The sequence below is a fragment of the Cavia porcellus genome, unplaced genomic scaffold (assembly GCF_034190915.1).
Source record: "Cavia porcellus strain 051 isolate PalLab524CR breed Dunkin Hartley unplaced genomic scaffold, mCavPor4.1 scaffold_5, whole genome shotgun sequence".
In the NCBI taxonomy this organism is placed as follows: domain Eukaryota; kingdom Metazoa; phylum Chordata; class Mammalia; order Rodentia; family Caviidae; genus Cavia; species Cavia porcellus.
The window spans coordinates 60,279,188-60,294,196 of record NW_026947488.1 but is presented as its reverse complement, the minus strand read 5'-3'; the positions used below and the strand labels follow the sequence as shown (position 1 = coordinate 60,294,196).

Sequence of the window (15,009 nt, the reverse complement as noted above, 5' to 3'; positions counted from 1 at the left end):
GAAACAGCCTGCTTTTAACATTATAAGCCTCAGTTTAACAGAGATAAACACTTGTGCGAAGGTCTCCTTTTGAAAAGTATTCAAAGTCATTGTCAAAGTGTAGCATAAGTGAAATAAATCAGACTTGCATGTGTAAATGCTGTATTATCTCCCTAGTGTAAGAAACTAAAAGAGTAAATAAGATCTTATAAGGTAAGGTAGATATCATACAAAGGAAAGAAACTGCTCAAAAGGAAAGAACAACTTGGATGGGGGAAAGAAGACAAGAAGAAAGGGAAATGTTATATGTGTGTGTGTGTGTGTGTGTGTGTGTGTGTGCGCTAAGATATTGTACTACTCATTCTATTAGTTCATAGAAAGGAATACTTAGTGCTTATATTGTTTGATCAATTTTGCATGTTTGTATCTGGTAGTCTGAGGAGCTATTTTGAAGACAGCAATATGCAGTATAGTAACCATTGCTAATTTCCTATCATCTTGTTTTGAAATTATGTATTTTTTAAAATTCTATTTAAGATAAAAAGAAAAGGAAAAAAGTATAGCATGTGGACAAGCAAGCAGGATCCAATTTATAATGCTGAAGTTCCTGCTGCAGCTGGGGTGCCTGTGACCATAGGGACCTTCCTGCCCTATTGAGCCAAGGAGACCCTCTTTGCAATGGGGCCCCAAAGGCTTTGCCTTGGCTGGATTTCCCGCGAGGTGGGATGACCGCCCTGCTAAGTGCAAGGCCCACTGCCTGACAATATCTCCTTTTCACCGGGCTCTCCATCACAGCTCAGATAAATGGTGCCCACTAGTTACTTTGCTTCTGCCTCTATTTCTCCCTCAATCCGCCTTGAGCAGGCCATGCCAGCAGGCTATGCTCACTGGATTCCATTTCCATTCTCTTCTCTTCCCCAGTTCATGCAGCACATTGTATGTGCCATGCTGCTCTGACTACCTGTATGAGAATGAAATAGAAATGGAGCCAGAGCAGGTAGAGTTATTTTGAGAACTAGTGAAGCCCTCCTCTAAGCCACTCAGACTCAGCCATGATCATACATGCACACTCACATCCCACTGTACCCTGCCTCTTTCACACACACACACACACACACACACACACACACTCACATACTGCCCCTTCCAGGTCTTCTAGCTTGGCACATCTGGTATATGGTATATTAAGGTGAAGGAGCAGGCCTCCAGTTTCAGTCTACCAAAATTCACTTATCCTTTCACCGTAAGAATCATAAAGCAGAAGACAGAGAAACATGACCTAATGTTAAAGCAAGGTCTTCAAATTTTAGCAGCCTTCTAATAGCTGGGCTCCACCCCAGAGTTTCTCATTCAGCAGTGTGAGAGGCTGAGAATTTGTATGTCTAGCAAGTTTGCAGGTGACATCAAGGCTGCTTGTCCGGGGACTGCATTTGAAAACCACTGCTGTAAAGGAAGTCATCACTGGCTATTTTGTCAGGCATGGCCCAGCATGGTCTGCTCCCAAGACCGGTTGGGAAGCCTTATGAGCAGGTGTCCTTGCAGACCTCATATGATTGTGATGAAGATCAGGTCAGTGGCAGAGAACCCTTGCAAATGTCTTCCTCCTGTCCCTGTCACCTCAGAGCTTTTCCCACGCCCTCTTCCCTGGTTTCCCTTTCTCCATCCCACTTAGCTTTCCTGGAAAGCCCAGAGCTGAGGCACAGGGGATCCCACACCCCTGACAGTTCCACTAAGCAGTGTGACCCATGTGCCCAAGGGGCCACCCAGGTGCCCAGTGGTGATAGGGATGAATGAGGAAGAACATCTGCTGGCTTCTTAGAGATAAAATGTCAACTCCAAAGAGACAATCCATGGGATTCAGAGATGAGAGAGGGAAACAAAGATGTCTTCCCTCTTCTATGGGAGATAGATTTAAGACACAATAACAGCAAATCACAAGGAATATCCACAGAGTTCTAAAATCTCACACATTTTAACTTTCATTGAGGTTGTGGTGCCGAAGTCAGATAACCTTGAGTCTTATTCTGGAGCTTCACGACTTTTGGTCACTTAGTTCTCACGGTCTCCTAATTTGAGTTCCATCAAATTCATACTCATTTTGCTAATGAGAAAGCGTGTGCTCAGAAAGGCGAAGTAACTTGCCCTAAATCACATCATCAAGAGTCAAACTCAGAGTCCCTGCCCTTGCTATTTAGCTTCCCTGCCTCTGTGTGAATCAGTATGGAGGTCAAGATGGCTTAAAGGGGACCCCAGAGGGCTGGTCAGGTCTGTGCTTCCTATTCTGAGGGAACACCATGGGGGCTCAGTGACACAGTGACACTGACCTAGGAGTCCTTGCTTCACTCTTTTTCTATGATTAAAGCAGCAAAGGGACACCCACAGCATCTGAAAAAGAAATAAAAGAAGCAAGGCAAGCACTAGCTTGTGTCTGCCATCCATCACCATTTCTCCCATGTGGGTGACAGAAAAAGGGTTTTTGTGGTCAGAAATGTAACAAGGTAATTATTTTCACACCAGTCCTTCAGCTCAGTTTTTCACAGGCAGCAATTTTATAAGGCATAATTATCTATTTTCACCTGCTTCATAAATTCCTCCTTTCCATCTCTTTCCCCAGTAAACTAGAAATTATTTAAAACTGAAGCCATGCATCACAGTGCCTGGTTTCACATTGCTAGCACTTTCTCGTGCATCCTTTGCTGTTCCTCTGGCTGGCTGACCCTTTGCCATCTGATCCTCCTGTGAGAAAAGGCCAAATGTCTCTCTCAGAGGAGCCAATGAAATGTGGATCCCGGAGAACTCAAGACCATTCTTGTCGGTCATCACTCCACCATACCTAGACACATAGCCCATCTTCTAATTTGTTTTCACCAGGACCTTCTGGCCAAGATGACGGTATGGCTTGAGATCACACAATGTGTCCTGCTGCTGTGCTGAAGCATAGGTCAATTCCCACCCCACTCTGGCCTCCTTCACTTCTATTTTCAGGTCCCTAATGTTCTCTCCTGCTGGAAGCTCCCATGTCTGCTGTCATCTTTACACTTTCCAGGGATATAACCAAAGCAAGTTCTAGCATCGATTGAGAGTTTACTATGAACCAGGCTCTGTGCCAAACACACTATAATGCAATTTTGCTAAATCCTCATAACAACTCAGAAAAGCATACATTACTGCAAGATTGTGAGGATAAAATGATAGAATATAGGAAAGTTAAGAAATTAGATCAAGGTCATAGAAAAGAAAAGAGATAGAATCAAGATTCAAGTGTTTATCTCTAAAATGCCCATCTTCCAACCACTGCATGTAATTGATTATCTAAGCTTTTCCCAGGACCTTCTCAGCATCAGAGCAGTATAAGGAATCCAGAATGTCCCTGGATATCAGGACTTCTGGGCAGTGCCTGAGGGAGGTGGCAGGAGGACACTGTGATATTGTCATATACGGAGTGATACTTTGGTTCTGGGGCACTTGTTTGTGAACAATTTGGCTCACAAACAGAAGCATTTGGAAAACTTTTTGTTTGCAAGCTCTGCATCATGATGCACACAACCATGGCCATCTTTTTTGCATGAACATGAATGTGGCCATCTTTTCCAGAATCGTGGAATAAATTAAATTCATGAACCAAGGCACCTCTGTATATCCATATATGTTCCTGTACATCATTTCCTGCATACAATTTCTAAACTCCTTGGAATCCTCAAAGTGATATCTCTTGAAATGCTATTGGCTAGCAGCCCCATAGATAGTTTTAGGTAGGTGAGTAGTCAACAAGGTGGGATAGGATGGTTGGGACTTTCAGTCCCATCCCACAGACTCCAGGGACAATAGAGGAGCTGAAGACTGAGCTGATCATCAATGGTTAAAGCTGCAAACAACCACACATATTTACTCAAGTCTTCATGAAAATCCCCAAGCATGAGTTCAGATAACTTGGGGACACCTGAACACACAGAGATTCCCAGGAGTGCTATGCACGAGAGGGAAATCTCTGAGACTGTCCCTTGCCTTGCCCTATGTATGTTTCATTTATTCTGTATCTTTTGTAAGGTCCTTTAGAATAAACTGATAAAAAGTGTTTCCCTGATCTCTGTGAGCTGTTCAAACACATTAGGTAAATGTAAGGAGGGGGAGGTGAGGATCCTGATTGATAGCCAATTGGTCAGAAGCATGGGTCTAGGATACGGTAGACATTTGCTGTCCTGTACATTTAGAACGATTGAGCTGTCCTTCACCCAAGTGGTCCTAGTGCCCAGTCAGCCTATAACTATATCACAGTGGGACAGATGGAAGATTTGATTTGTAAAGCAAAGGAGCTCTACCAGCCCCAGGCCCCAAGAAGCCACTGTCAGGGTGAGCTGGGCCCCTGCACAGCTGCCCTGCCCAATTCACTGGGCCAGCTGGGAGCCCCAAGGCCACAGTGTGAGCCTATGCTTGCCTCAATAGTTCCAGAGATGCTCCTTGTATCCGAAAAATTATTTACTGTGGTGATGTGTGATGCCTTTTTAAAAGAACAGATGGTACCTCCAATTAGAATGCTTTAAAAGGAAACCCTAATGAGAATATAAAAGCCAACAAATTGACTTTTTCATACAGTACTTCCCTGGCACACAATAAATCAGATATATAATGAGGCTCAATAAAATAATAGCTTTACTTACACTTGTTTTGTCTAGCATTGTGTTGAAGCCCAGCCCTGCCCTCTGGGTCCCCTCACCAAACACTGGCTCTTGTAGATAGAGGTGGGAAGCTGGACAATGCATTCAAGAGCTGTTGTCAAGTTTGACCACCAAAGCCATATGTGGCTTTGATTTAGCAATGCCTAGTGTGAAGCTAGTGCTGCATGTCTAGAAAGAAAAGGCACAGGGCTCTGTAAAGGTATGGCAGCCTGGTGACACACACACAGACAAGGCAGCCCCACCCCACTCTGGGTAAAATAGGTGAGATATGAGAGAACCAAACGAGGCATAAGAGGAATATCCAACTCCAGAGCTGGTTGAAGCAGACAGGAGGGGAAAGCCTGTGGGGTATGATTTAAAGAAGACACACTCGGGCTACAGGTAGGCAGTGAAGCAAAGGTCTCTGACGTGTTAATTTTTGCAGAAACTATTTCCATTGGTTCAGGCACATCTGGACAGCTCCCCATCCACATTGGGAGTATTTGGTCATGAGCGTGCCTTCCTTCCAGTGGCATCTTCTGACTGAGTCTGTAAGTCATGGCTGCTGCAGTTGGGGGAACCTCAGGTTCTATTTGCATGAGTCAATTTGGAGAGGGAAACAGACTGGTGAAAGTGGTTCATGAACAGAGGTGGAAGGGAACGTTTTGGTGAGAGAAGCTATGAGGTCCTGGGTATGTGTGCTGTTCTTCAAAGAGACTGGTCCTTGATCTGAACACCCAGGCAGCAGTGATTTAGCATCTTTTTTTTTTTCTGGTACTGGGGATCAAACTCATGACCACCTGCTTGCAAGGCAGATGCTTATGCCGCTGAGCTGAATCCCCAGCCCCTGATTTAAGTGGCTTCTAACATTGTTAAACAACACTTCTCAGGCTCAAAGATGTGTCCTTCAGTGGGGACAGCAGTTAGAAAACAGTGGGGGAGACGCTACCACAAAAAGACAGGAACTCTGTTAAGCATAAATGGAATCATAAATCAGTTTACAAGAGGATGAGTTTTTCCTCAGTTCAAATCTATAAGCATTGATCGAGCTCAGGGCCTTGATCTAGAAGGTGCTTTCATTCTTGCCCTGTACCCAGGAAAGGTTACATATGCTACAAGGCCAGAATTAAGAAATTCTCCCACCCAAAATCCAGTTATTTTTTCTGTCTATCAGACCGCAAGTGCAGGTGAAATGTCTCCCTGTGGTCTAGTGCACTGAGAATGGGAAGGAGCAATGATGTAAGGAAAGATCTCAGATCTCATGGAGCCAGGCTGGAGAATTCAATGAAAAAGAAAGTTCCAGTGTAATTAGAGACTAACCTGGAGTATTGATCCCAGAGCACAATGGAAATACTGAAAAGAGAAATCAGCCCTTCTTCAGGATGAAACTCTTAGTGAGGGAGGAAAACGCTCTCTCCCCAGTTCCTACCTGGAAATTAGAACTGTACCCCCACTTTTGGCATGACGACAGTCCTTCTCTCTGCAGCAAATAATGGGAGAATGGATGAAGCTGATGCAACTAGAATTCATGCCTCAGAGATGCTTTCTGTAGTCAGGCTCTACTACAACATGTTGACCACTGGAAGAGACCCTGGGAGCTGAATGTCCTGGCACACAAGGACATTCATTTAATAACTAAGATAATCATAGAATATCTAGACAATTAATAAAAGTATGAAAATTCCATGGGAAACCTAATGACAGACATATAGGAAGCCCAGTGAAGGGAGAATGCCAGCTGTACAGACCAGGAGGGGATTTTAAGAGGAGAGTTACTAGGAGTTGTTCTAATATTGCCCTGAAAGAAATTCCCAGGCTGGTATTTTTATTGACACCTACAGAAATTGTCCTCATGAGGTTAAAAAAAAGGACTGTCTCATTTGGAAGGAAGTGGGGAAAAGAAGGTAATCTTGACCTGGTGCTACTGAGCAGAGAGGGGGCTCCATAGCGAGCTGTACAGGAGCTGTCCATTTCAGCACCATGACAGCCTTCCTCACTCTGCGCCAGGGGCCAGGGTCACAACTTGCACTGTCAGAGACACCCCTCCCCCATCCGAGAGCCTCAACTGGACACTTACTAGTGCATGCCACATCCGGGGGGTCAAAATCCGCTCGGTAATAGCCAGTCCGGCAGGTGCAGATGGGAGATGCCTCTGAAGGAGAGCGGCTGTTGGAGGGGCAGTGGGAGCAGCCCTCAGCTTCCTGGCTGGCCTTGAATGTCCCTGCGGGGCAAGCTGGAACATAAAGAGATTATGTGAGAATTAATGGAAGGGCGGCGGCCAGAGGTCCTTCCCTGGAACTGGAAAAATGAAACTGCCCTCCTAAAACAGATATCGAGCTGGTCCCTTGCACAAACATGAACATTTTGGATTGAAAACCTCTGTTTGATACTTCTAGTTCCTCAACTTTTTTAGTGAAATATACCTTTTTGGTAACAATAGCCTTCTCTCTTGAACAATATGAAAAATGATTCTTCCCTCTCAGGAGTGTCAAAAAATTTAATTGAGAAAATGAGCTTAATATGAAGCTCAGGACCTTGGATAAAAATGCTCTGTAAATGGGTGTCCCCCTACCTTTGTGTCTGGTTAACAGCCAGGTCCTTATCCCCAGCCATTCACTAAAGGATCTAGCCTTATAGCCTCAGCTGAAAAAGGTCCCAGTTGACAATGGATAAGATCCATGGTTCTTAATGTGATGTTGTAACACACAAGAGAGACACTGAGAGATATGCTAAGAAGTACTCGTTATGAATGATGAAATTCATAAGTGATGCTTTTAAAGGAAATTAAGGTGATTTCAAGGTTAGTGCCTTTAGAACATCATTTTTCCTTAATTGCATTTTGATGTGCATTCAGGAGTAGAGCAAAAAAAAAAAAAAAAAAAAAAAAAAAAAAAGAATGGCTTTGAGGCAGTGCACTGGGGCATGTGTCATGTACTTGTTATCTTCTGTCACACACAAGGCTTTGGGGGAAGGTTGGGAATATATAGCCCAGCTTGATGCCATTGGAGGTGCTTTCATACATAAAGTCTTTCTTCTTGATTCCTTGTGGAATCAGTCTGAAGAGTCACACCACGCCACATCTGCCCCCAAACTATTCTCTATGGTCGATTTGACCATGTCTCCTCTACCAAGACACTCAAGCCCAGACATCTGGTCTCCTTCCTGCTATGCCCTCAAAAGGGTGATTCTGCTTGCCCCACTTCCCTAATGCTCTTCTTCGCCATGTGAAGACTCTGACTCTTCTTGTCCCCATGAAAACTGCTCTGGCTCATTATCCTTTGAGAATGGGAAAAACTCATCGCCTGGACAACTTACTTGGTTTTCCTACACATTTCCCTAATTTGTTCAGCAAACATTTACTGTGTGCATACTGAGAACCTGAGCCAAGGAACATAGTCTGCCTTCAAGGAGCTCTCCTGATCCAAGATAGTCATATGGTTATGATACGATGTGATAACTGCCTTCACAGAAGTATCATCATAATGGTTTATACTTGCACAGCTTCTCTTCCCAAATATATTGTTCCCTCCTGGAAAGTGCAGAGTGTTCTTTAATAATAGCAGTAGCCACCATCTGCTAACTTGTCTCATTAAATGCTTTGCATGCATTACTCTATGGGGTGGCTATTATTACTTCCATTTGCTAATGAGGAAATTGGGACACTGAGAGGTTAAAAAGTTATTCAGGATCACACAGTGGGAGAAATCATAGTGATGACATACACATAAGCTGTTGGAAAAGCATTCACCAGTTTTCTGCCAAGAGAGGAAGGAAGAACAGCTTCCTATGCTACGGAAGTTTTCTCATTCCACTGCTCACTTAAAGTAAGGAAGTGAGTTCAGTTACTCTGGATGTCTATGATATTGCAAGGCAACCTCAGAGAAAAGGAATGTTGCAGAATAGCATAACCCAACGATTTTCCATGGGACACAAGTTCTTTGAGGACTCAACACAAAAGAGTTCTTTGCTCAAATGTTTTGAAAATGTGGACATTCAGGTTATTTTCATTATTTTAATTGGGTAATCTTTTAGTGCTTGAAAAATGTTGGTAGAATACTAGATTTACTACAGAGAAGCCCTAATTTGAAGAGTATTTCCTGGGGTTCACATTCCATGCAACACTGTTGTAAATACTGTTTCTGTTGAGAAGCAACAATTTCTGTTGTAACCCATGTAAAAATAAGCCACTTGATGACCCATCTAAGCACATTCAAAAGAAAATTCTATGTGGACAAAATGATTTGAAATGTTTACTTAAGAATCAATAAATAAGAACACTAAATTGGGAAACAATGAATGATATACATAAAGTATCCTACAATTTGGTTTACTAACCCATCTCTTCAAGCTCATTTGGTGGTTTCTCCATCTCTCTTCCCCTCTTTTCCTTTCCACCATCCACAGCTCTTCCCTATCTCCTGTAGAAGCATAGGACCCCTGACATCATTAGGTCCCCGTGTTTCTAGAACCACTGGGTTCTGGGGTAGGAGACACAGAGAAACTGGGTCTGGGCTGTCTAGACACAGCAGGGAGAGGAGATGTGACAACTACTCAGGAATACATATTTGGTCTCTGCCACACTGTAATTTTCTTAATGTATCAGATCAAGAGCAAAGTGTTTTCAATTCTTTCCAACACTTCAAAGCCTCCTCAGTTTATATTTAATGAGTTAACAGCATAAACAATGGTCCTGATACCCACAAGTGGCAGAGATTTGGAAAGTGGCTTTAGAGATTCCTATGGAGAGAGGCAGCTCTGAATTCCAAGGATGCACAGCTCTGAATTCCTAGGAGGATAAATGCTCAGAGAAAGATAGTGGAGAGGTCTCAGGAGGGAGTCTCAGTCCATCCCCCCCTGAGAAATAAGCAGCAGGCAGTAGTAGTCACACAGTGTTGGGCTGGCTTCCTGCCTCTGTTCATTCTTACTTAGGATGAACGTTATGCAATCCTCAGAGCTTCAGTTCAATCACCTGCATGAAAGATCTATACTTCTCAAGCCTCCTACAGGTCATTAGAGTTAAATGAACTCAAGTATGAAACACAGCTGGCAGTAATGTGTGCTATATAATCTCTCTCCATCCTAATCTGCCCACTCCCTTTTGAAAATCAAGCTTTCTTTGCACAGAGTTTTAGAAGTCAGGGTCAAAATATAAGTTTAGAGTCTCAGAGTAAGCAAATAAACCATAGGACAAAATGGAAAACTACGTTTATACATATTATTTCTGTTTTAGATAATGGGTGAATCATATTTGTAAAATATATTTTATCTGTAGTTACAAAATGAATGGATCTCATTAATGTTGAGATTTCCCCTGCTAATATCTTAATAATAAGATCTGTATCTAGACATTTCCTACTTTATAAAGAAGCAGTCTTCCTAAATTCATTCATTAAACTTTTAGAATGTAACTCATAATGACACTTACACTGTATTTACACACAGAATTCATTCTTTTACTAAAAGTTAAAATGTCAAGCTAAGCCACAAAGCCTTTCCAAGTCATTTGGAGTCAGATGCCAGTAATAGAAGTTAATGATGTTGTTATTTTAGTAAGAAAAATGAGAAAACTATGCAACACTTTGAGAAAAGTAGCTTTAATTAGAGGAGCGTATAAGTGGAGTGTTTGGGTCAATTTTGGCATAGACTACATAGACAAAGAGAGTAAATACCATGGCCTTCGCGACCAGGTAAGCCAAGTGAGCATGTAAGGGAACTGGAACATAGCAAGAAAAGATGGGGACTCTGATGACCTGGGGACTCACATCTGAAAGACTAGGGTTTCCAAAAATAATAATTAAATATTGCGATTGCTTAACAAATCTCAGCCTTTTGAGCAATAGTAGCACTTTGCTTTAATATTGCTAAGGGGCTGCCTTTTTCTTGATCCAAATTATGGTGGCCACTGTTCCTAAAGTTTTGAGTTCCTTATTCAACAGACGAGTATTGAAGATCTATCAAAAGCAGGCACACGCTAGAGGACTGGAGCGAGGTGCAGATGGGAAGTCTTTCTTGTGGAGAAGGCAGAGAAATTGCTGCTGATTCTGCCTGTGTGTGCACAGAAGCCCACCCAGCCAGAAGCACATCATTTGGAGATCTTTCTACAACAAGGATCATAAGAAACATCTTTTGGTAGCGAGCAGATGAGATTCAGAAGAAAAGAGAAAGACAAAGCAAGAAAGAGAGATGGAAGAACTGGAAAAACAGGAAGGAAAGTTAGAACAGACAGGTCTCAGCCTGGGCTTCACCTTGGCGAGTTTCATTGCTACTGAGGTGAAAGGAGAAGGAGTTACACACTCTTTGCTGCATATTCAGGCGGAGATCTCTGCAACAGGACATTTGTAAGGAAGGGCTATGGCTCCCAACTTCAGCAGAGGAAAGAGACAAGCATAAACATGCTTTCCATCTGCCATGCAAAAAACACATTTTCCTCTCCCTTTTAGCAACAAGAGACCAGTATACAACACGTCTAGCTGGTATCCAGAAGGTCACCTTGCAACACCCACCTAACTTCTCGGAGTCTCAAAGATGTAACAAATTACCTGCTTACAATGCTCTTGAGGATGCCCCTCCCCTCCCATCGCTGCATGAAGACTTCCAGTGACACTGAATCCATCATCTACAGTACTATTACTTTATAAAGAAACAGATTAAGTGTCTCATAAACAGTGCAGTGATTGAGATAATGGAAAGCGCCTCTCGTCCCCATCTGCAGCATCAGGTTATGAAGCATTTCCAAGCAGCCAGGAAGAGGAAATTAATAGAAGCAAGAGGGAATAACCACTTTTATGCAATTTCCTCAGGAGATAGTGGACCATCTAATCTTTATTGGAGCCCTTTAACCTGTCACTCAGCACTCACCAGAGCCTCTTTAGCGCTCATGATTTTTCTTGATATCTAAGGAAGATAAGGCAAAAACCTCAAAACATTATTTTATAATTCTTGAAGGTGGAGGGCGCACATTGTTTCCACCCCTCCTCCCTCAGTGGAAGCCTCCACAGACATTTTTATGTAGCAGAAATGTGGGAGAGCTTAACTATTCCTGGTGCATGGACCAGGGGGTCACAGTTACTCTGCAGGAAGAAAATCTCTCCTTGCATTTTAAATGTGATCCTTCCCTCCACCACTGCCTTCTGTCCTTGCTCTTTCTTTTTAATAATCTGATTACTTCTCCTGATCTAATTTTTTTTTCCCCAAATGAGTTTGCAAAGGTTCATGCCAATGAATATTCATCCCCTGCTTAAGAGTCGGGCGCTTTTGCTCAAGGCAGGTGCAATTGGGCAGCTGGCTCAGGTCTACCTGCCTCGTGGGTGTGACAGCGAAGGGGCAAGACAGACACTTCTGCCAAGGAGGAGAGAGCTTCACTGCCTGGAGCTCACTGTTCCTAAAATCTCCCCTTCATCTCCTCACTGTGCATCCACACCTTAAGAGAAGTAGAAATGCCTCTCTCAGCAGCTGCTAAGAACTGCAGAATGGGGAAGATGGGGGAAGGTCAAGAGATTCCTGCAAGCCATGCTTATAACTCTGCACAGCTCCTCCCTGGGTGTTGTGGCCACACACTGGTCCTGGTATTTAGACCTGGTATTTAGAGCTGGTATTTAGATTCACTGCTGTGGTCAGATGTCTTCACTGCCTTCACACTGCTGGTAGCTAATGCCACATGATCCTGACTCTAAAACTCCAGGCAAGAGGCTCCTGAGCAGGAGGTAGCACTGAGGTCCCTGTGATGGGATTCACCTATCTACACCCAAAAGTAGTCTTTATTTTTCACACAATTGGTCTTCCTCAACAACCCCAGGACATTCCACTGGGACCTGCGGTTTTCTGAGCATTCCCAATTCTCTTCTATTCATGGTGCTGTTGAGAAAAACTGGTACCAGAGAAGTGGTTCCCAAGCAGCCATTTATCCATCTAGCATGATGCTACTTTGAAAGCTCTCTGACAGCTGACATGTTCTCTTGCCCTTTTTGTTTTTCCTTTGCCTAGTGGTTAACACAAGGCTGACACACAGATCTGCACATAGACGGGTGAACTGAATACTCACTGAAGACCTGCAGTGAGAAGACACAAAAATAAAAGGAACTGTGGTAATAAAAATGACAAAACACATATGATCTTGATGTAGAGTGTGAGATGATAGATACTGCTGTGTAAATGTGGATTCTTACAAATTCAGGAGGGTTATTTGATGATATGTATTAATAATATCAGAATGTTCAGGGCTTCAATTCAATAGTGCTTTCTACTTCTAAAGACTTACTATAAAGAGAAAGAAGGCAGATGTAAAAATACTTTGTACATAGATGGACATCCTAGTGGTATTTATGGAGAGAAAGAAGAAAGGAAAGAAACTGAGAAGTCCAATATGGGGTATTGACTAAATGAATTATGGAACATGCAAAAATAGAATACAACATGACCACTGAAATTGGATATTTTAAAAGTGTGAACTTCACTTTATATACACAAGTATAGAAAGTATGAACTTCACTGTATATATACACAAGCTACATTCACTAAAAAGGAAAAGAGAGTGATGGCATTACTGGTGATTATTACTTTTTAAGTGCCTTCCCCATGTTTTGCATTGCATATATGTGACTTCAGTATTCAAGGAAATTAGCGTTCAGTACATTTCCAAATTTTGCAGAGGGACACAAAAATGTAGATGGCATGAATGGCATGCATATATCCCAAGGAGCACAGCTGGGTAGACGAGAAATGGTGGACTGTCACTGATGAAAGTTCTACAGAAGAGATTCTACCATGTGCCAGAGACCTTCAGAAGAAGGGGAAAATGGAGGGGTACTTTGAAGGCTACCCAGAGGAGTTGGTGCATACACAGGCCCTTTGAGGATAAGTAAAAGCTGATCCTAAAATGGCAAGGTGAAGCAACTGTGCACCAAGACTCAGACAGACCAGGATCCCCAGCAGGTCTGGGGAACTCCTGAGTAGTCATGGAGGTTAGCAGAACCACAGGTCATTTATGGGGGCCACTGTGGGAGGCAGGCTGGGACATTTTTATTTCTACATCAAACTGAGCATGTGAAACCAAATGGATCTCCAGTTCTTGTCTCCTTGGGCCTAATGCCAGCTGTAATGGCCTGTGCAGTTGGGACACTTAGCTGTGTCATACACTTGTATCACTCATGGTGACACTTGCTGAAATTGATGAATACTGCAAGCATCATGACACAGATGAGGCTGTAAGTTACAGGGCTATTAAGCTGTTCAGACAGGAGCAGCAGCAGCAAGCCTAGAATGCATTGGCAGGGAGGTGGTGAAGAAGTGTGTTCAGGATGGTGAGCCTAGTCTGGATGGAGTGGGGAAATCATGGGTTAGAACCCAAAGATACAGGCAGAAGAGCGATGTCTCAAAGGAAAGGGGCAAGGCCTTAGGCTCTCATCACTGATGGCACTTTGTCCCCAAAGTAGCCATTCATATCAGAGTAGTCAGGTGAAGGGGGCTGGAATGGCCATCAGAGCCACTCAGAATTGAGTCCATAGCTGGATCCTGTAATCCTGGCTTAAGGACAGTGTTTGGGTAGTTGTAAAGGAAGCTCAAGTATTTTCTGGTGATTTAGGTCAGTGGTTCTCAATCTGTGGTTTCCAGACCAACTTTGTTATAGACTGAATGTTTGTGTCCCCCTAAAATTGTATATTGGCATTTAGAGAGAGCCTTTGGGAAAGAATTAGATTTAGGGTGAAGCTCTCCTAAATGGGACGAGAGCTCTTGAAGAAGACCTTGGAGGCAGCTCATTTCTCTCTGCTCTGCGCCATAGAAGATAGCCTATACAAACCAGGAATTGGGCTCTTGTCAGACATTGGATCTGCTAGTACCTTGATCTTGGACATCCAGCATCCAAAATGTCAGAAATAATTGTCATTTAAGATTCCCAGTTTATAGTAAATGTGTTAGAGCCACTTGAACTGAAACTAGTGGCATCAGCATCATCAGGACACTTACAGAAACACAAATCCAGGGCTCCTAAATAAGAAAATCTGAGGATGGGGGTCCAGCAGTCCAAGTTTCATCAAGCCTACTAGGCAATTCTGATTTAGTACAAGTTTGAGAACCACTCATGAAGAGTAGAGCCATCGGCCCTGGATCTAAAATAAATGCCACTTACTAGAATGTAAACTTGAGCAAGTTATTTAATTCTTTAAACCTTAGTCCTTTCATTTGTAAAAAAGGGTGCCATGGGAATCACTTTCTTACAGCTATGGTAAAGATCAATGTGACGGGATTTGCAGCAGTAAAATGTGTTCTGCAAGGAGTCAGGTCCAAAGCTTTCATCCACTGTCCTTTTGAAAGTATTTGTTGATCATCTACTATGTATTTGGGGTTGTGCCAGTGGATGAAACACGAAGTTTTCATC

General features: G+C 43.0%; 1 protein-coding gene across 2 annotated transcripts in view; it reads right to left on the bottom strand.

Moving 5' to 3' along the window:
- Ephb1 (EPH receptor B1) overlaps positions 1 to 15,009 on the bottom strand; it is a 402,826-nt gene that overhangs the window by 134,071 nt on the left and 253,746 nt on the right. For both annotated transcript variants that reach the window (XM_063249038.1, XM_063249037.1), the window contains one exon: positions 6,712 to 6,867. In XM_063249038.1, coding sequence (XP_063105108.1) covers positions 6,712 to 6,867 — 156 coding nt within the window. The remainder of the gene's footprint in view (positions 1 to 6,711; positions 6,868 to 15,009) is intronic.